This window comes from Adiantum capillus-veneris, chromosome 25, assembly GCF_014529385.1.
Source record: "Adiantum capillus-veneris isolate H3 chromosome 25, ASM1452938v2, whole genome shotgun sequence".
Taxonomy (NCBI): domain Eukaryota; kingdom Viridiplantae; phylum Streptophyta; class Polypodiopsida; order Polypodiales; family Pteridaceae; genus Adiantum; species Adiantum capillus-veneris.
In genome coordinates, this window is record NC_140955.1 from 17724027 (window position 1) to 17745058 (window position 21032).

Consider the following 21032-nt stretch of genomic DNA (forward strand, 5'->3'; position numbering starts at 1 on the left):
AAACTCTAGGCTGGTCTGATGTTCTGCTGTCGCCGGAATGTGCAAGTGCAAATCGCTGACAGATCTGGTGTTGAAAACGCTAGGTATTGGATCTGCTCCAAAAACACTAGGTCTCTTGGGGGGTTCTGTTGAGAAGGTGCCTGTTGAGCGTGTGCTCCTGCTGCCTCTTCTGCCAATTAGTGCTAGTCTAGGTTGGCTTATATACAAACTTACTCAAATTGCCCTACCTACTTTCCAACAAAAGTCACTTAAAAATAATAAGTGAAAAATGTCAAAAAATAGGAAAAATAGGCTAAATGCACTGGAAAATTCCCCTGAAGGATTCTGATGGATTGTGATGGGAATGCTTATGATCATGCTGTGTGCAACGAGAGGATATGCATCTACACTAAGTGACTGGACATGCACGGTCTACGAATAGACTCACAAAAGTGCCAGATCACTTCTAATCTAAACTGACTGGACTAACTGAACCCTTGTTGTGCTGTAGCTTGTCCACGGACACATAGGGTTGGATGTGTCACGTGACACCATATGCATCGGGAAAGTCATCTATTGCGTAGAGATACTGTTTGTGAAGCGTCCTAGTACAATTATGTTGCCAAAATCGGGCTAGAACGGGTGGATTTCAGCCCGGATTATGCGGGACGGCTCGCATGAAATCACAGGTTTTATTCCCTCTGTTAAAATATAAAGAAATACCGAGAGGGGCGCCAATTTTGGGGCCTACAGGTTGTCGGCGTCTGCTCGGAGCATTCTAGCTTCCGAGCCGTGTGTGTGCATAAGTGTTAATTCCCGTCGCAGGTTCCCTTTGCAAATTGCTCTGCGTGTGTGTCTAAAGTAAAGAATTTCGGGTGAAAGCCAAAGCCTACCTCCCCACAGGCCGGTTTCAAGGTTCCGTTGCCGGGACATCAATCACTTTTTCCTCAAAGAGTGAGCATTGGTTGTTTTGGGTAAAGACACAGAGTACAGGAACGCGGGATTACACTATGGCCGACAAGGAAGGGCATCATGGAAGAGGGTTCCTCTTCGAAGGACAGGCAAGAAACTCCTATGGTCTTCGAGATTGGTGAGCGTTCATTGCCACGTCAGACTGTACCTCCTGTTGATGTGAACGTCCCTTCGACAGTACAGGGCTTTATGGCTGGGAAACTTGAGGATGATGCGTTCAGGACTCAGTTAGTTGCCGCGGTGAATGTCTTTTCGCAACTGGTGCAAAATCCAAGGTTTATGGAGTTCTTGCAAGCGCCATAAGTGCAACAACAAAATAGGCAGCCCACACCGCGAACAGAGCTTGTTGAGGCTCAAGCCCAAGTACTTCATGCGACTCAGCAGGATAGGGAACACTCGCATGTTGCGGACTTGGGGGCTCCAAAACAGGTTCCTCCTGTCCTTGAAGAGGTGGCTAGAATGCCTATTCCACAGGTTATGCCAGTTCAGCCTTCCACCTTTCAAAAACCGCATGCTGTCTTGAATGGACAGGGAACTGGTTACCAGGCAATGCACCCAGTTTTTCCACCACCCACGGTACATCCTGCGTATTTCGGGGGTGGATCGGTGTTCCAAAGGATGGCTGGTTATGCGCCTGGAAGTCAGCCGTACATGCCAGGAATGGTGTTTGGGGGTATGCAAGGCATGATGCCAAACCCCATGTATGGTAGCATTGGCATGCAACAGGGTTTTCAGTGCAACCAGGGCAAGTTTGGGGTGCCACAGGGTCATTTTGGCATGGCTGGTTTTTCTGGACAGCAGCCAGATACGGCACCTCTGACGCAAAATGTTAATGGCCAAGATGTGTCGATCGTGCCTACTACAGTGCCCATGTTGCAGACTATTCCTTATGACAATTTGGGGGCACTGGAGAAGCCGAAAGCTTACAAAGAAGGTGGTGCAGCTGTGAAGTTCAGCACTTTCAGTGGCTTCGAGGATAAAGCAAAGGCTCTCGCTTTCCTCCAATAGTTTGATATAGCTTATGCAGGAGGGAATTTTACAGAGGCCTCTAAGGTCAGGTTAGCTGCCACTTTCTTAAAGGACAATGCGCTTACATGGTGGACGACATTGTTAATGCAAGGAGAGGCACCTATTACTTGGGTTTGCTTTAAGCAAATGTTTGCATCTGCTTGACTGTCAAATGAATTTGAAGTCGACGTCATGACAGATTGGCACCAGCTTGCTTTGGCTACATACAAGAGCTTGCTGGAGTACAATCAGAGGTTTTGTAAAGCATTACTCTCAGTAACCTCCTACAGATTTGTGCCATTGACAGAACAGATAGAGAAATACTGTTGTGGGCTGCCTAAAGGGCTTCGCGATTACTGTACCAAGAACAGAGTAGCTACCCTCACTCAGCTTATGGAAGTTGCTAACACTAGTCTTGCCTTGCTGAAAGGAGAGGGGATAGTGGGTTTCCGAGCAATGAGAAAGGAGGGCAGGTAGCAAAAGAAAAATTCAGCGAAGAAGCCCTTTGTGAAAACGGCTCTTGAAGCGTCACAGGGGTCAGAAAAGGCAACCAAAGACAAGGATTCAGCCGGGACTTCTGGAGCGCATGCAAAGAAACAAAAAAGGAAGCCTTTTGTGCGCAAGTCGCTCGAGGAAAAGGTCCTAATGGCTGAAAATAAATGCTTTATATGCGAGCAGCCTGGTTGCTACCAATTGTCCACACCAGGCTACCAATTGTCCACAAAGGAAAAGACCAGCTGACTCAAATGATAAAGAGGACCAGAAAGGCAAGAAGCCTAAACCCACGGCAGGTTTGGTGCCAGATATGGTGGGTGATAGGCCCAGTACAAATGCCAGTGAGTTATGCAGGGCATTGGGTAAAGTTAGGGATCAGACAACACTCATCTTCCTTGATCCAGGTGCCAAAGCAAACTTTATCTCACCAGAGCTAGCTATGAAGCTGGGCATCAGAGCTGAAGAAATGGGATACATAGCACATGCATGGTTGTCATGTCCTGGCCACTTAGAGTGTGTTACTCCCATTATTGGAAAGTTGCATCTGCATATTTAGTCATATGTGGACACAGAAGAATTTTATATCATGCCATTGGAAGGGTGCGATGCGCTACTTGGAATTCCGTGCATGTTCAGAGTGCATGGTGTGCTGGATGCCGTCGGCAAGACGATCACCCTTCAGCATAGGGGCAAAACTCGTGTTGTTCCACAGGCTATGCTAGTTCAGCCTACCACTTTCCAGCAACCTAATATTGGCTTTAATGGACAGGGAAGTAATTTCCAGGCTTTGCAGCAGACCCTCCCTCCTACGCCTGTACATCCTGGGTACTTTGGAGGAGGATCAGTGTTTGAGACCATGGCTGGTTATGCGTCTGGAAATCAGTCATATATGCCAAGAAAAGTGTTTGAGGGTACGCATACTTGGATGCCAAACTGGGTTATGTCAACATGGCACAATCTGGATGCAACTAAATGCAGGGATCTGGAAGATTATAATAGAAAGTTTTGGAAGGCTTTGCTTCCAGTTACTTCCTACAGGCAGGTGCCGTTGACTGAGCAGATAGAGCACTACTGTTGTGGGCTGCCCAAAAAGCTTAGAAATTACTGTACAAAGACCAAGGTTACCACATTGACTCAGCTGATTGAGAATGCTAACATTGGGAATGCTTTGTTACTGGGTCAGATGAGTGGTTTTAAGGGCAGCAATGCACAGGACAAGTCTGAGAAAAATTCAGCCAAGAAACCTTTTGGAAAACAGGCTACTCAGGACTCCTCAGAACACAAGTAAAGCATGGCAGTTTAAGAAGAAAACAGCCCAGCCCAATGTACAGCAGCCAAAGGAACAGAAGAAGCCTTTTGTAAAGAAATCTGTTGAAGAGTGAAAGGCATTGATGGCTGAGGGAAAATGCTTTAAGTGTGAAAAGACTGGTCATATTGCGTCCAACTGTCCGGACAATAACAAGAGACTACCTGATGCGGAAGACAATGAGGACAGAAAAGGGAAAAAGCCCAAGACAACAGCAGGTTTGGTGCCAGATATGTTGAGGGACAAGCCAACTACAGATGCGGGTGAGCTTTGTAGAGCTTGGGGTAAAGTTAGAGACCAGCATGTGCTCATTTTCTTTGATCCTGGTTCCAGAGCAAACTTTATCTCGCCAGAGCTAGTTACCACTTTGGGCATTAGAGCTGATGAGATGGGATATACAGTTGAGGCAGGGTTGGCATGCCCCGGCCATTCAGAGTATGTGATGCCCCTTCTCGGGAAACTGCGTTTGCATATACAGTCCTATGTGGATGCAGAAGAATTTCTCATCATGCCGCCCTCCGCCGCTGGAGGGCTGTGATGTCTTGTTGGGCATACCTTGGATGTTCAGAGTGCATGGTGTGCTGGATGCTTTTAACAAGACTTTGACCTTGGAACACAGGGGAAAGACTCATGTGTTGGATGTGAAGCTGAAAGGAGAGTCTGTCCATCTCATCTGTAATTAAGAATCATCTTTCTGCGTACTTGATTTTTGCACGTGAAGTTAATGAAGTAAATGAGTCAAATTTATCTGTGCTAGATAGAGACATATCATAATTTTTAACGCAGTTTGCTGATTGTTTTTCCGACTCATTACCTTCGCAATTATCGCCGGAGAGGTCTGAGGATCATGCGATAGATTTGGTGCCAAGCAGTAGCCCATCGAATAGACCTCCGTATAGGGTTAGTGCAGCCCAACAGAAAGAGATTATGAGCCAGGTGAACGAGCTGTTAGAGAAGGGGCTGATCTAGCCAAGTTCATCCCCTTTTTGCTCTCCTGTGCTATTAGTGCAGAAGAAGGATGGTTCTTGGCGCATGTGTATTGATTACCGCGCATTGAACAAGAACACGATTAAGAATAGGTTCCCTATTCCGAGGATCGATGATATTTTAGACTGCTTGGAGGGTGCGTCTATTTTCAGCAGGATCAATTTGAAGAGTGGATACCATCAGATCAGGATCAGGTTTGAAGATGTTCATAAGACTGCTTTTAGAACCACGTTTGGTCTATATGAGTTCTTAGTAATGCCCTTTGGCCTTACAAATGCTCCTGCTACATTTAATCGGATGATGGACAAGATTTTCTGCCCATACAGACAGTTTGTTGGAACATTCTTTGATGACATGATAGTCTACTCAAAGAATGAAGAGGAGCATAGAAGACACCTTACAACAGTCTTTAATGAGCTACGCCGTAACAAATTGCTCATTAATCCAAAGAAGAGTGAATTCTTCTTAGAGGAAATTCAGTTCCTCGGGCATATAGTGTCAAAGGATGGTGTTAGAATGGATCCTGCTAAGGTTGAAGCAATAAGGACTTGGCCAGATTTGAAAATGGTCCATGATGTCCGTAGCTTCCTGGGTTTATGCTCTTACTACAGGAGGTTTGTATGCAATTTTGCAAAGATTGCTTCTCCCTTACATGCATTACAGAAGAAAGAAGTCTCTTTCCGATGGACACAGAAGGAGATTTCAACTTTTAATCTTCTTAAAGAAAAGATGACTTCCTAGTCAGTGATTATTTTGCCTGATCTCAGAAAGTCATTTATTGTCCAGTGTGATGCCTGTGGCAATAGCATTGGTGCAGTACTAATGCAGGACGGCCGTGTGGTGGCTTATGAAAGTAGAATTTTGCAAGGTCCAGAACGGACTATGCAGATTTATGAAAAAGAATTATTGGCCGTAATTCATGCGCTTCAAAGTTGGAAACACTACCTTCTTGGAGCTGATTTTGTTGTCCAAACAGATCATCAGACGCTGCGCTACTTCTTGACGCAGGCTAAATTGCCAGAAAAGCATATGCGTTGGGCAAACATTTTGTCACAGTTCCACTTTCAGATTATTCATGTGGAAGGCAAAAAGAATGTTGTTGCTGATGCATTGTCAAGAAAGCCACATATTTCAGCCGTGTCAATTCCCTATCATCATGAACTTGATGAAATGAAGGAACAGTATGGTGATGATGAAGAATTTGCCTGAGTTTATGATCAGATTGTCAATGGGCAGCATAATGAACATTACCTTCTCAAGGATGGATTTATGCTTATGCATGGCAGGCTATGTGTGACTAGGCCATTGAGACAAAACGTTATGACTGAGAGTCATTGTCCACCGTATGCTGGGCATCGAGGTATTGATGCATCAATAAAAGCGGTTGAGACATTCTTCTATTGGCCTACTTTGAGAAGAGATGTCGAAACTTTTGTGCGGCAGTGTTTAGTTTGCCAGAAGGTCAAATTTGACAGGCAGAAAGCACCAGGGCTTTTACAGCCATTGCCTATTTTAGATAAACCATGGGAAAGTATAGCTATGGATTTTGTCTTTGATCTTCCTAGGACACAGACAAGGAATGATGGAATCTGGACAATTATTTGTAGATTCAGCAAGCAGGCTCATTTCATTCCTATCAGGAAGAAGATAAAACCCGATCCGATGGCACGCTTGTTTATGTGCAACATATTCAAGTACCATGGTATGTTGCAATTGATCATCAGTGACCGTGATCCACGGATGACCAGTTTATTCTGGAGAGGCATATTTGAAAATATGGGCGGTACACTTATGTTTTCATCGTCGTTTCATCCACAAATAGATGGACAGTCTGAAGAGGCTAATTCTACTGTCTTAGATCTGCTGAAATGCTATGTGTCAGAGCAAAAGTCAAAGTGGGAGCAGTATTTGCCATTGGTTGAATATGCATACAATAATACGGTGCATTCGGCAACTAGCAAAGCCCCTTTTGAGATAGTTGGAGGTGGCAGGAAAGTTCCTCCCATCTTGCATACTAAGGAAAAGATTTTCCAAGCAGATCAGTATGTGCAGATTATGGATGAAGCTCATCAGAAGATAAAGCATGCCCTTGAAAAGACTCAGGCAAAGCAAAAGAAAGCTGTTGATCTTCACCGTCGTGAATTATTGTTTTCACTTGGTGATTGGGTCTTGTTACGGTTTGAAAAGGCAAGCTTAAAGAACGCAAAGGCATAGAAAGCCTGTTTACAAAGCTTAGCATGCGCTATTATGGGCCTTTTCAGGTAATAGAGAAGATCAATGATGTCCGTTATAGGTTGAAATTGCCTGAGAATTGGAAGATTCATAATGCTTTCCATATAAGTCTTCTTAGACCCTATGTGGGTGATATGCCGGTGGATATGCCAACTGAGGAACAGCCGGAAGTTGAGGAACTTGATGAAATCTTAGTTCGAGAACAGATATTGGCACACAAGGAAAGAAAAGTGAAAGGCAAGGTTGCAAGGCGCTATTTGGTGAAAGTTTAGGAATTATCCACCTATGGATGCTAAGTGGATGAAAGAAGGTGAACTTGTACAGTCACCAAATGTATTGAAACTTTACCTTGAAGCCTTTGAATTGCAGCCTACCTTAACCCCTTGAATCTCTGAGCTGTTATATATTGTTATGTGACAATTGCTTATGAAAGAGAATGTACAGGCTATTACCTTGTGTCCATATAGTATTTCAATGCAATTGAAGTAAGTATGGCTTGTTGGTTGTCAAGAATACAATGATTACTTCTTTGAAATGAATACATGTTGTAACATCATTTCAAACTGTTGGTTTATAATGCCGTATGTTACTCGATCGGACATGTATTTTAGAAATAGACTCTGTGAAAAAGTTTCACAAAGAACATACATGCGTTAACAATGCGTTGAGTACATGAAGTTGACCGAAAACATGTATGTGTTGTACATGTGTTGACAAAGTGCTGGGTGCACCGAGTTAGCCGTAAGCATGTATGACAATCATGCAAATGAGGACATTTGCGATTTCAAGAGGGGGTATGTCACAAGACTGTGGCAACTTTTGTTGTTGGTTTTCTTTTTGGGGGATTTTATTTCCTTTGTTTATATCCCTCTGGAAATCTAAACGCCCGGGAGTTGCATGGCCAATGTGGAATGGACGGGAATGTCGAGTAAGAGTCTAGGTCGGACAGGCAGTTACCCTGTTTGACCAGTTGACACTGAAGATGGACAGGTAGACAAGAGACTAGCAAATGCGGGGTCATTGATGGAAAATCATCTGTAGATGAGCCACATTGCAGATTTGGTTCTTGTAGCAGACTTCAAAGATGGTCAAAAGACGAGTAGGAATGCAAATGACGCATCTCCTAAATTTTAGGGAGTTGCTATTTTGGGACCATGAAAGGTCTTTGCGTCATTAGCTCCGGAATGTCGAGGGGAACATTTCATTGCTTTGTTGCTAAGTCAATTGACGCGCCGTTTGAGATCTTTTTAGACCTGAAGGCTGGAACGAGAAATTGCACACATGAGTGCCAAGTGGCACATTCTAGCACACTTTCCAAGAGAGAGAGAGAGAACTAGCGCTCGTTTTTTACAAAATGACTGATTTTTGCTTATGCCTTTTAAGCGGATTGTTGCAAGAACAAAGCTATGGAATGCTCGCTTTCCCTTCTATGCACTGTATGGTGCCGGAAGTGATGACCCGCACGCTACATACTGCTCTCTCTCTCTCTCCCCTATGTACAATTATGTTATGCCCCTCGAGTGGGCTCCTCATTTGACTAATGTACAATTGTGGGGAATTATGCGTTCGTGCTGAGGCAAGAGCCTCTTTGCACAGGAACAGGTGTAGCTAGCTGTTGCACCAAAGCAGGCACCCAAGAGGGTAATAACCTCTTTATTACGCAGTAATTTCAGCACTGTTTGCTTGCTGTTTTTTGCTCTGTTTTGGGGCTGTTTTGTGCCTGGAATGCTACCAGAATTAAGGGGCACTTGGCCCAAGGTGCAGGGAACAGTATAGGGACCACAATGAGTCCAAAACAGGTCAAAAACAGAGCTGAACCAGAAATTACAGTGACCTGAAATTTACTGTTTTGCGCTATAGACCGAGGGATTATGCCAGTGGAACAGAGTGCCAGCCTTGGAAACTGTTTCGGATTTTCGATGTCGTTATGTTGCCGAAATTTTGCCAAAAGTTGAATGTACTAGCTGGATACAGGTGTTGCTTTCCAGGGACTATTTGTAATTCCCTCTCTCTAAATTTAAGAAATACTGCAAGGGGCGCCTGTTTAGGGGCCTATCTGGTGTCTTGAGTGAGCATAGGAGCAATCTAGCTTCTGCGAGTTCTTCTCTCTCTCTCTCTCTCTCTCTGTGAAGTACAAGTAAGGTGGGTGACTAATCAATTGGGTGAAAGCATTGAATAGAAAGTAGATCACTGCCCTTTTCTTTGAACATGCCGGTTACGTGCTTTGGAGAAGAAAGGACTGAGAGAGTCTCCTTACGTTTCTTTTCAAGCTTCGCCTGCACATTAGAAATGAGAGGTAAAGAATGAATACCCTCCTCACCAGGAATGATTATGAGAGAGTCACTCTTGGCATTTAGAGTGAGCGTATTGTCTGTCCAATCAATGAGAGGGTTATGTTCACGAAATTATCAAATGCCTAAAATCATATCACATCCTGAGAGAGGAGACACGACAAATTTTTTGCGGAAGGAAGCTTGCTGAACAGTGAATAACACTTCAAGGCACTCTCGTGTAATGAGAGAGTCCATACCGGGAGCGAGCCCGACACCTCGAGAGGAGTTGTTTGGCTAACCTCCAAGCGGCCTCTTTCTACAAGAAGCACCAATCACATCATGCATACAACTTGAATCAAACAAGATCACCATGCGTTGACCATTCACATGACCATAACACTTCATGAGAGACTCATTAGCTAGATGATCATTAGAAACTTGGGACACACTAGTGTTCTTATCTATGGCATTAACAGAGGATGTGGGTTCTTAAGGTTCGTTGGATGCGTTCATAGGACATGTCTTCTTTATATGACCCTTGACATGACATTGATAACATCGACCTTCCTTAGCATAAATGACTTGTTCTTTTGGCGTTATGTATCCTCCTATAATTCCTTGTGCAACTTTTTCATATGGGGCTAGCTTAGGTTTAGTAGGTGTTTTAGCTTTACACTTAGATTCATTTTGAGAGTTCTTTTCCAAAGGAGTAGAGAAAGATGGGCTAGAAGAGTTACCATTCTTACCATTCTTTCCGTTCTTTCCGTTCTATGGGTGTCGAGGAGTTTGAGAGGTATTGCGAGAAGACTTGTTCTCCTTCGGCTTCCTTTGTTGTGCTTCATCTCTTGCGCGAGAGCAATCGTTACTGCCTTGTTGAGATCTACAGGGCCGAGGACTTCGACATCGAACGTGATACACTCGTCCAACCTGAAAATAAAAGCCTCTTTACGCTTCGCATCCGATTTGCGTAATTGGATGCTAAGCTTCAAAACACGGTTAGAAAAGGACATGACTGGGGTACCATTTTGCTTGAGATTGTGCCAATCTCACTCTAACCGCGCTATGTATTGAGGTGGCATGAACCGCGCCTTGAGCTTGTCTTGGAAGTCGGCCCAATTGAAAGAAAAGGGCACGCCTTCCTTGGCTTCCTCTAGGTGCGCGGCCAATTGGGCCTCTTGCCACGCTTGATACCAATTAATGGCATCACCGGCAAGATAACATTAGCATCCATCTTACCGTCGTACTTACTGAACGTCAACTTCTCAGTGACGGGGTTGTTGTAATCCGCTTCTTGACTAGTGCTATCTGATGAATTGCCCCTGTCCTTGAGTGGCTCGAATTTCGAGTTGAGTACCTGTAGGACCAACTCTTGCATGCGTTGGTCTCTCTCCGCCTCACTTTCTAATTCCATAGCCGCTCTCTTTTCTTCGGCTGCGATGCGTAGAGCTTAACGTGTGCTCGGCCACCAAGCGCGCTTGCTCACGCTCATGCTCCAAGGCTGCCTTTCTTTCTTTGGCTGCCAAGCACGCTTGCTCACGCTCACGCTCCAAAGCTGCCTTTCTTTCTTCGCGGTCGCGATCCAAGGCGGCGCGATGCGCCTCTTGTTGTAGCATCATGTCCATCATCGACTTGACCAAAGCCTCCATAGGATTTGGTGCAACCCGTGGCGTAGATGGGGATGGGGGAGGATTGGAAAAAAATCCTCCTGGTGGGGAAACTTCTTCGTCACCAATGCCACTCTCATCACCTTCACGCAAAGTGTCCATTCCGCTTTGGGTGACGACCATACATTGAGATCTTGGGTACTTAAGTTCTTGAGGAACTTGGGTTCTTGAGGTTCTTGGGTTCTTGAGGTTCTTGAGTTCTTTAGCTTACAATCGGCGTTTGAGAAGGCTTTTCTCTTACTCGAGCTCGACTCTTCCTTGCAGGCGCATCCCTTGGCGGCCTTGCGCTCACACCAAAGTTTCTTTTTCCCACCTCACGTTGATTGGCCGGCCGCTATTAATGAGTGAAAAGAGGAACAAGGGGAGGTTGGACAAGCCGTTCTTTATTGGGTTACTTGTCACCCTTCAAAAACACGATTAGGAATCGACACACCCAAGTGGACTTGGGTTACGTGCGACCGCAACAAGCAAAAAAATTCTTGTGGTTCTTTTCTTGAGTGATACAGAACACTGCCAAAAGCTCTAACACCAATGTAAGGTGCAGCGGAAGTGAATGTTGATATTGCTCAAAATGAGTGCTCCGAATTGTGCTCAAGGGCTCCTTTTACTTACGAAAGGGAGAGCTTTCCGTTCTTTAGAGAGAGAGTGCAGTGATCACAAACAAAGTGAATGCTATTGTGAATGAAAGTGTTGAGAGAGAGAGAGAGAGAGAGAGAGAGAGAGAGAGAGAGAGAGAGAGAGAGAGAGAGAGAGACACTATGGCAGAGATCTTGTTGGCACCCTTCACACTTACAGAGCTCCATGGTGCTATAGAGAGTCTTGATCCATCCTCCTGTCCAGGAGAGAATGGCCTCACTAGAGCCTTCTTTTTGACATATTGGGATGTATTGCATATACCACTGCTTCGCGGTTGTCAGGACATCTTTACATCAGGATATATGCATCCGGCTCTTTGTTCAGGTCTCATATCTCTTATTCCGAAGGGGGGTGACACCACTCAGCTCCGACAGTGGAGACCTATTACCCTACTCCCTTCAGTCTATAGGATATTAGCGTTACTGATCAGCCATTGCTTGTGGCCGTTCTTACCAGATATTATTCATACTTCTCAGACAGGCTTTGTCATGGATCGATGCATCCTAGATAATATCTTCACTTTTTATGAGGCAGTAGAGTGGGCCAGATCATCTTCTGAACCTCTCGCTTTTTTCATCCTTGACTTCGAGAAAGCGTACGATCGTGTTGATTGGGACTTTCTCGAAGGATCTTTAGCCAGGATGGGTTTCCCTTTGAGATGGATTTCAGGCATTTCTGCTCTCTTCAGAACTGCCAGCAGTGCTATTACTATTGGTGCCAGCAGTGCTATTACTATTGGTGGTCGTGTCAGTCGCAGTTTTGAGCTTTCTCGATCTGTCCGTCAGGGCTGTCCTTTAGTAGCATATCTGTATCTGTTTGTGGGAGAGACTATGTCCGACTTTCTTCGTGCTCAGAGTCATGCATTTCGTGGCTTGACCATGCCAGTACCTACATCTCCAGACCTTATCGATCAAGAGTTTGCTAATGACACTATGCTCATGTTGCGCTATTTGCTACCCGCTCTTGACGCCATGCGGGAGGCCCTACAGGTTTTTTGCATTGCCAGTGGTGCACGCATTAACTGGCATAAATCCTATGGGTTATTGGTTGGCAATGATGACATACCTACTTGGGGGGTAGCTGATGGTTTCACATGGCTGCAGTTGGGTCAGACATGCAGATATCTGGGCTTTCAAGTTGGATTTGATGTTTCCTCACAGCAGCAGTTTGCACCCGTACTACAATCTATTCGCAGGAAGCTATGCCATTGGTCTTCACGTCATCTGTCGTTGGTTGGCCGTGCATTGGTCGCGCCAACCAAGTCATTCTGGCTACAGTATGGTATATGGCCTCTTGTTGGATGTTACATTCCGGTGTGATAGCTCAGCTCCGCCGACTAGTGAGGAACTTTTTATGGAGTGGCACAGATGGGACTATTGATACTCGTGCTCGAGTTCGCTGGTCCACGATCATTCGTCCTAGGTCAGAGGGAGGCCTTGGCATTATTGATCTAGAGTTATAGAGCCGCGCACTTCTTACCAAGCTTATTGTTCGGGGTCTTTTTCCCGGCCAAGAACCTTGGAAGATGCTTCTTCAGGCCACTCTTTGCACAGTGACTCCACGACTCGGCACTAGAGACGGTCATACTTGGCATTCAGGGTATCGTTTTCTCTTTACGGATGCCCCCTTGTCCACTTCCACCCTCTCACCCTTTCTTCGATCGCTCCTTCAGATTTGGGTTTCCATGCGACGGGCTATCGTACGCTCACCTCCCTCATGTCGTGAGGAGATTGAGCTCCAGCCTCTCATTTGGAATGCTACAGTTCTTGATTCTTCGGTTAATCCACCTCGTCAGCTTGGAGAGAGGACTCACATTGATTGGGCTGCTTGGGACACTAGCCCTGCTGCCTCTATGCAGTTGTTTCATGAGACACGTATGCTGGATGCCGATTTTGTGGCAGAACATTATGACATTGGTCGCGGGGTGACAGACAGACTGCTTGAGATTGATTCTGCCGTTCCTTCACAGTGGGATACAGTCATGCGAGGCACAGTTCAGATGCCCCCTCATTGTGGCTGGGAAGGCCTCTTTGATCCGAGCACTCTCTTATTAGTTCGTTTGGACACCATGCTGTTCACAGTTGATACTGACAACTCTCAGGGGATTCATGCTAGATTGACATATGCTGCCACTTCTCCACTACTTATCTCCCCTGCGCTCGATGGGAGGCCATACGAGTAGTTGGCTCACGCGGGAAGCGTCGTTGTGTTTACCCCCGTTTTGCTTCCGCTGATGCTGCACTTTGGAGGCTTTGGGTGTGGGAGGGTCGTGCCCTATCTCAGCTTTATTGGGACCCAGGAGAGTAGCATTGGCCTCACTCAGACCCCACAGGTGCACATGTATCCTTCTTTGAGTACACTGTCAGGATTGGAAGGTTAGGATTGATGAGACAACAACCACAACAGCCCACCCGTATGCGTTTCTGGTTACATTCAGGCCTCTCCCATGCCTATCTGCAACAGTTTTGGTCCGCCATCTGGGATTTACATGTGGCTCGTCATATTTCCTTTTTCATGTGGATGATTGCTCATGCGGGACTACCAGTTGGGACTTGGCTAGCTACCATGGGTCATGATCCGTTATGTACTCGCTGTCCTTTGCGACAACTTGAGTCACCTGCCCACTGCCTTCGGTCATGCTCAGCTTCCCATGTAGTGTGGCTTGCAGTTTGCTTTCTATTCAGCAGAACAGGTGTTCAGCATGGATTTCTCACTTTGGGATCTGTCTCATGGTTGATGCCGATGCCCAGCCCGCATCTTTTCTACGAGGGCTCAGCCACAGATCCAGCCTTCGTGCTTACCTCGACTGGTTATCGGCGAGGGACTTTGGCTATGTTACCACAGATTGCTTGGCAGGGGGATACTCAGACACGTGACGCAGTTTTTTCAGTCATCACTAGTATTACACTATGGAATATTTGGAGAGCTCGTTGTCTTCACATTCTCAGTGCGGCTCCACAGCTCCTTCAGGATATCCTCACTGCCATTTGGCTGGACATCATTCACACCCTGATTTGGCAGTGGGATTCTTCCTCAGGTACATCTCGAGCAGCCGAGGCTCGTCGATTTGCCTTCCTTCGGCGTTGGGCAAGATCCCCACTCTTCTTCACACTGACAGGCGGTCAGATTACTTGGCATTATGCCCCTCCTCAGTGGTTTCTCCTCCACTCCTCACACCAACCACCATGAGATTGTTCTAGTCGAGTAGTCACTATAGTGGCGCTCCTCCTTACATTCAGCTTGTACACCCCACGTGATAGGCTATTTTGGCATCCGCTGGGATTATTTTGTACTCAATAATATACAGCCCTGACTTTTTCCGAAAGAGAGAGAGAGAGAGAGAGAGAGAGAGAGAGAGAGAGAGAGAGAGAAGAATACGACACTAGACGGTTCTCAAACCCTCCTCCAAGGGCCCCCCTCTCTATGGCGAGAGAGGTCTATGCTATAGATTGCACAAATCTGGCACAATGGTCTCGATGCAATGGACTTGCCGACGATGTCGACGACGAGGACGGGCTGAAAACTGAAAACGCTAGGGCTGAAATGCTGAAATCTGGAAGATGCTAACTTTTTGCTGAATACTGGCACTATGTCGACGAGGATGGCGATGACGACGACTCGAGGACGATGCGCTGAAAACGCAGATGCTGAAATCTGAAAACGGCGGGCTGAAATTGTAAACGCTGGCTGACTCGATGGTATGGCGAGGATCTGTTGCGGAAAGCTGATCAATCTGCAAGTCTAGAAAATACCGGGGCTGATCTGCTGAGTTTGGAAAACGCTAGGCTGATCTGCTAATGCAAAAACATTGGGTTCTGTAGGCTGAAAACGCTGGGTTTCTTGTGGGTCTTGTTGAGAAGATGCACTGCAAGTTGCCTGAGCTCCTTCTGCTGCTTCTTCTGCTTCTACTGAGTGACCACTAGGTTTCTTTTATATTTCCTTAGCAATTTGCCCTACTTACTTTTCCAACAAAAGTCACTTATTAATAAATAAGTGAAAAATGTGTATTTCGGGAAAAAGGGTTCTACGCTTTGTAAAATGCTCATGATGGGTACTGAATGTCATGCTAATGATCATGTTGTGTGCAATCAGAGGATATGCAACTAATTCAAGTGCCTGGACATGCACGGCCTGCTCAAAGGCTCACAAAGGTGCTAGAACACTTCCTAGGCTGACCTGAACCCTAGGGCCTAGACCCGAGATAGCTTGTCCACATGCACATAGGGTTGGATGTGCACGTGACACCTCACTTCTCCGGAATCCTCTGATGAAATTTCATCCAGTTCCCTTGTTCTTTCTCTTCACTAGAAGACTCTTGCCTTGTTGAGGTGGACACTAGCTTGTCTGTAGCATAAGTCAATGAGTTGGCATGCATACCAAAACCTTGTTCGGCATGCCCCATAAGTCTTTGAATAGAGTTAGACTTTTGTTGCAGACAATATGAATCTCTTTTTGCAAACCATAGCAAAACTGCTCAATCGGGTCCCTCAAAGTGACCCTCCAAAATGAGGACATTGGCAGATAGGTATCCCAATTTCCAAAACCTTTGGCATTAGTAATCCAAAGCGTCTTTCTTAGTCATTCTCAAATGATGCCAAGCGGTGATGACATCGTCTTTATATGTTTCCATTATCCACTTCTTAGGTGCTTCTTTGCGTAACAACATAGTAGACCACCATGTCTCACCATGTCTGTGCATTCCTTTAAAGTAAGATGCTGCCCTTGGCACCTTCGAGTGTTCCGAGAAACAACCTCCCAAGAGGGCGACGTCAAACTGGTATATGAACTCAAGGGCTCAATGGGTGTCTTGGTAGCGTGAAAATGTGTCAAACCTGACTGCTTGACCCACATCCTTGAACTCCTTGGTGTTCTTATTCCTTTTCTCACTGTCAGAAGAGGATGAGCTCTCCTTCTTTGAACTGCTAAATGGCCTTCCATGCCTTCTAGACTTTTTCAAAAATCTGCTTATCTTGGTTTTATGCCTTTTTCTCCGCTTCTTTCACCTTTTCTCATCCTTTGTGGAACTAGAGGACGACGAACTGTCGAAACTCTCTGAAGATGAAGAAAAATCTGGGTCATCCTCGAAACAAACACACTTCTTGGATCTGCTTACCACCTTGAAAGTCGATTTGTGATCCAAATATAAGGGTAAATCCACCGATTTCCTCTTCTTCCGAGAGTGCTTCAAGCCCTTCATTAATTGGTTCATCTTCTTTGCAAGAACTTTGTTAAACTCTTTCTGTGAGTACAATTTCCGCTTTTCTGCACTCGGCTTTTCTTTTCGCTTCCTTACGGTTTTGAGAGGAGAATAGATGGCCTCTCGCCATCTCGAGTGAATCTCATCAATCGGGTAATTCTTCATGTGATTCACATATTTCGGGTCTTTGGAGTACTCGATCAATCTTTTCACACGTGTCAACTTGCAATTGACATTTGTACTATGATTTGTAGAGATTCCCCATTGGAAATTTGCCAAAATCTCCATTGGTTTCTTTTGTTCCTACGTTGGGACTCAACTTTACTTCATCTCCTCGCAGATCAAAGGTTAGAGGGGTGTAACAAACTTGGACACTCCAAGTCGGGAATCTACCACAACACATGTGAGAAAACTGAAAGAACTGAGCAAAGCTAAGAGAGAGACGATACGGTACGGCGAAGTTCTGTGCCCAGAGAGATTGGCCCCAAAGACTAGCGCCCCTTTCGGTATTTCTTTATTATTAATGCTTCACAAAGAACAATGTCCGAGGGTCCTCGTCTCAGTAGTGCTCCCAAGCATATTTGCCTGAGACTGAGGCCCTGACACTTTATTTATAGGCCCTGGGCCGTCCATAAGCAGTGTACATGAAAAGCTTCAAGTCTAAAAGCATCTAGGTCCCAAAAGCTAGGCCAATACAAATCACGGAATTCTGTACAGGTGCTAGGTCAGCAACGTAAATCGCGGAAATCCGTATGGTCAGCCACGTCAGCAACGCAATTTGCGGGTCCGTATAGTTGCTACGTCATCAACCCTTTGCGCTTGTCTTTTTAGCCTTTAGTCTCTTTTGGCCACAGTCCTGTGCATGGGATTCCAAGTGCGGAAACCCAATTTAGCTTGACGGGTGGGCTTGCTTGTAACAAACTTGGACACCCCAAGTCTAGAATCTGTCGTGACATCAGAGAGAATCACTTAAAATACTTCACAACTTTAAAATCACAGTTCAATTCGAGACGACATGGCCCGGGTAGTTCCGTGCCCAGAGGTATTGGCCCCAAAGACTTGCTCCCCTTTCGGTATTTCTTTTATATTCATGCTTGATCAAAGTTACCACTCCCGCAAGGTCCTCCGCTCTCAGACTCTGCGTCCAGATGCTCTGAAGAGTGAGGCCCTGAGGGCTTATTTATTCTTACAAGGGATGCCCAAAAGCAGAGCCGCAAAAGCTTCTAAACTTAAAAGCAAACTGTCCCAAAAGTAACAAATCCTCAAAAACTGGCAAAAAGTAGCCAGGGCAAATTATGGAAATCCGTACAATCCTGCCACGTCAGCATTGCTAGCGTGAAAAGTTGAAATCCGTACTATCTACCACGTCAGCGTCCGTACGGAACTGCCACGTCATCTGCCCGCATGAATCACGGGGTCCGTACTGCTGTCCGCATGTGTGTCTGGGCAGAACTGCCACGTCATCAATTTGTGACATTGCTCTAAGATCAAATTGGTGAAACAATGCGTGGGTACCTCTAGTACAAGTGATGGATAAATTTCAAAAGTTTGAGGTGCAGACTTATCTAACTTATTTTATGGGCAAGGGTTGAGAAGAATATTTTCTTTTTGAACTCATAAATCTCTCTAGAGCCACCCTTGTTACCAAAGCAAGTGAAGTTACATTCAGGCAACGGAATCTCTATTTCAAATATGTCGTGTATTTAACCTTCTCTTACGACAGAAGTACATGATGGTCAATTTATGATTATTAAGCTAGCTATGGGGCTATGCCACTAAGATAGCAAGTTATGGCTAAAGAATATGCTTTTCCATCGGTAGGTCAATGAAGTCTTTCATATATGACGTAATGAATGTTCTTTCTCTTGGCGCATTCTTGCAATGGACATTGTATATTATGTTTGCGAGTTCTGAGGACGACGAATAGAAACGTTTCTACCTATGAGTTTACATGGCATCATTAGATGCCCTAGACACGAAACTTGTCAAGCAGATTCTTGCATGGCTAGCGAAATTCTGGTGTTATGGAATTTTTTTTCCTAACCACATAAATCATTCTCACCACTTTTCCCTTGCTCTTTTTTATCTTGGCCATTCCCACCCCTGTTCCCTGTTCCCTATGCTTGGTCATTCTCCCTTTCCCTGATCCACATGGCTATGATTTCTTGTTAGGGTCACTGTCAGCCACAGAAGCTAAGGCTTTAGTCTTTATGCAAGAGTACACACTTGAGGCTCCTGGATACAATCAGTGGATGTTCCGTATAGGCCACTGTGATATTGGCACTAGGGGCACTGATGTCCCTTTTTAAGAGCTCTTCCTTCCCAGCTCCTAAATTACAGTCTGGTAGCCTTATATTAGGCTTGGACATTAATTTGTTGGTCATAGCTCCTTTTCCCCCTCCTCAATGGATTCATGTTGGTAACATGTATTCTTGTTCCTTGGAATTGATAAGTGAAATATCAAGGGTTTGATCAACTGAAAAGACCAACTTGTAAAGGAAATGTTATGCCTTCTTGCTTTTCTTTTGGTGTGTATTTGTTGCCTAATTACATTTGAAAACCTAAAGTTTTCTTCTGGTTAACATGTTCTAAGTCTTGTCTCTGCTAAAAGGTCTTCGGACAATTTTCGCTTGGCTAGGCTGTTCACAAACAATCATATTCATCAGTGTTGAGGCTTGTTCCAAACGTGTTGTATGTTTCTCTGTATGAACTTGTGTAACCTGTGTTAAAACAGTTGTTTATCATTAGTGACTTTCATGGCATGACAGTGCAGTGTCGCTCCAATGATGGACTACACGGATAATCATTTTCGAACACTCGCAAGACTTCTCTCGTGCCACGCATGGTTGTATACTGAGATGGTAGTGGCTGATACAATTGTGCATAAAGAAAAGAACCTGGTATTGCCTCCTTATCTTGCTATATCAGTCTTTGGGATTTGTTGGTTGAAGGATGTTATTCAAGCTAAGTTATAACAATCTTGCCCAAGATGCTCATGATTGCAGAAGTTGAGTGCATCGTAAGCTGAAATGTGCTTTGGCTAAGGTTAAGTGAGAATTACTTTAGTTTTATTGCTTGAAGTTCTGCATTTCCTTTTCTGCTCAAGTGCTGTATAGAATTCGTTTCTGACATTCCTCCAGAGAGCTAAGTGGTCTTAATCCTAGCCAAGCTTCTGAGCAAGAACAATAGAAATCAAAAGCGTCGACAAAGTATGTGACACTTACACCTTTGAGGAACTTTCCTCGGTTTTTTCTTGAGCAAGTCATGGGGAAAGGATAAGCCCTTAATCTTCTTTATAGCAATATTCTATAAGCATTCAGATGGCTAATAGCCCTTGTGAGGAGTCTGCATACTATAAAGAGTTATCCAAAAGCCAAAAAACTGGGCTCCTCTGTTTCCTCCTTCACTGTAGAAATCATGTCAATCCAAACAACGTAGGAGTCTTGTTTCACTCCTGTGCTGGAGTAAATAGGTGCTGAAAGGCTCTCAATTGTCCAAACTTCACCCATCACTATCTTAAATAAAGCTAAGATCCCTCATATGGGCTCACTAGGTGCTCCAATGTCATGCAACCTGACTCTGAGCGTGTCAAGGGCTTTGTTGTCACGATCCGTGACTGATATGACATTGCCTTTTTAGTTCATAATTCATTATGGATCCAGATTTGAAGAATAATTACCCAAGGGGGCCTCTATCTTTGTGTGGTCACTACTCTTCCCCAAAGGATGTGCTCTTCATCGAATGGCCACACTCCTTTGACGATTGGCTACGTTCTTTGGCGAATGGTTGTGCATCTTCATCAATTGGTTGCAGCTTTTCACCGAAAGGATGTGTCTATTAGCCTAAAGACATGTCTATTCATGATCGGATGTGTCTCTTTGTCTACTATATAAGGAGCCTATCTTAACACTGTTGAATTAAGAAATCAATCAATTCCTATTTATCGGGGTTCTCGATGTCTAAGTCTCTTTAGTTCCAAGTTTTGTGCTTCAAGTTCATAGGTCAATAAAGCACAAGATCTCCCCAAATCCTCACATTTGTGGAAGGTTCACCAAGCAGGTATAAGTCCGTCTCTTATTTGTTCTGACCTAACTAAAATTGCTGGGTAAAGTTATGGTGCACTATGGAGAATCCTATCCTGAACCCTAGGTGTCTCGGGCCCTTCCTTTTTGCCCAACGTCCCAAGTGATTGCCAAGAATGGAGGCATCTAGCTCGGCCAATGTTTGGCCAATCATGGTAATGCAAATGTCAGTGGGAAGAGTGGGATCACTTGAGTATAGAC

At 45.0% G+C, this 21032-nt stretch overlaps 1 protein-coding gene across 3 annotated transcripts in view; it reads left to right on the top strand.

Annotated features, from left to right (window-relative positions):
- The window catches only part of LOC147424501 (uncharacterized), a 191214-nt gene that overhangs the window by 19601 nt on the left and 150581 nt on the right, over positions 1–21032 (top strand). For 2 of the 3 annotated variants that reach the window (XM_086499767.1, XM_086499766.1), the window contains exon 2: positions 19523–19649. In XM_086499767.1, the coding sequence (XP_086355893.1) occupies positions 19523–19649 (127 nt within the window). Of the gene's footprint in view, positions 1–19517; positions 19650–21032 lie in introns of all 3 variants that reach the window. The other variant, XM_086499768.1, reaches the window with a different exon arrangement.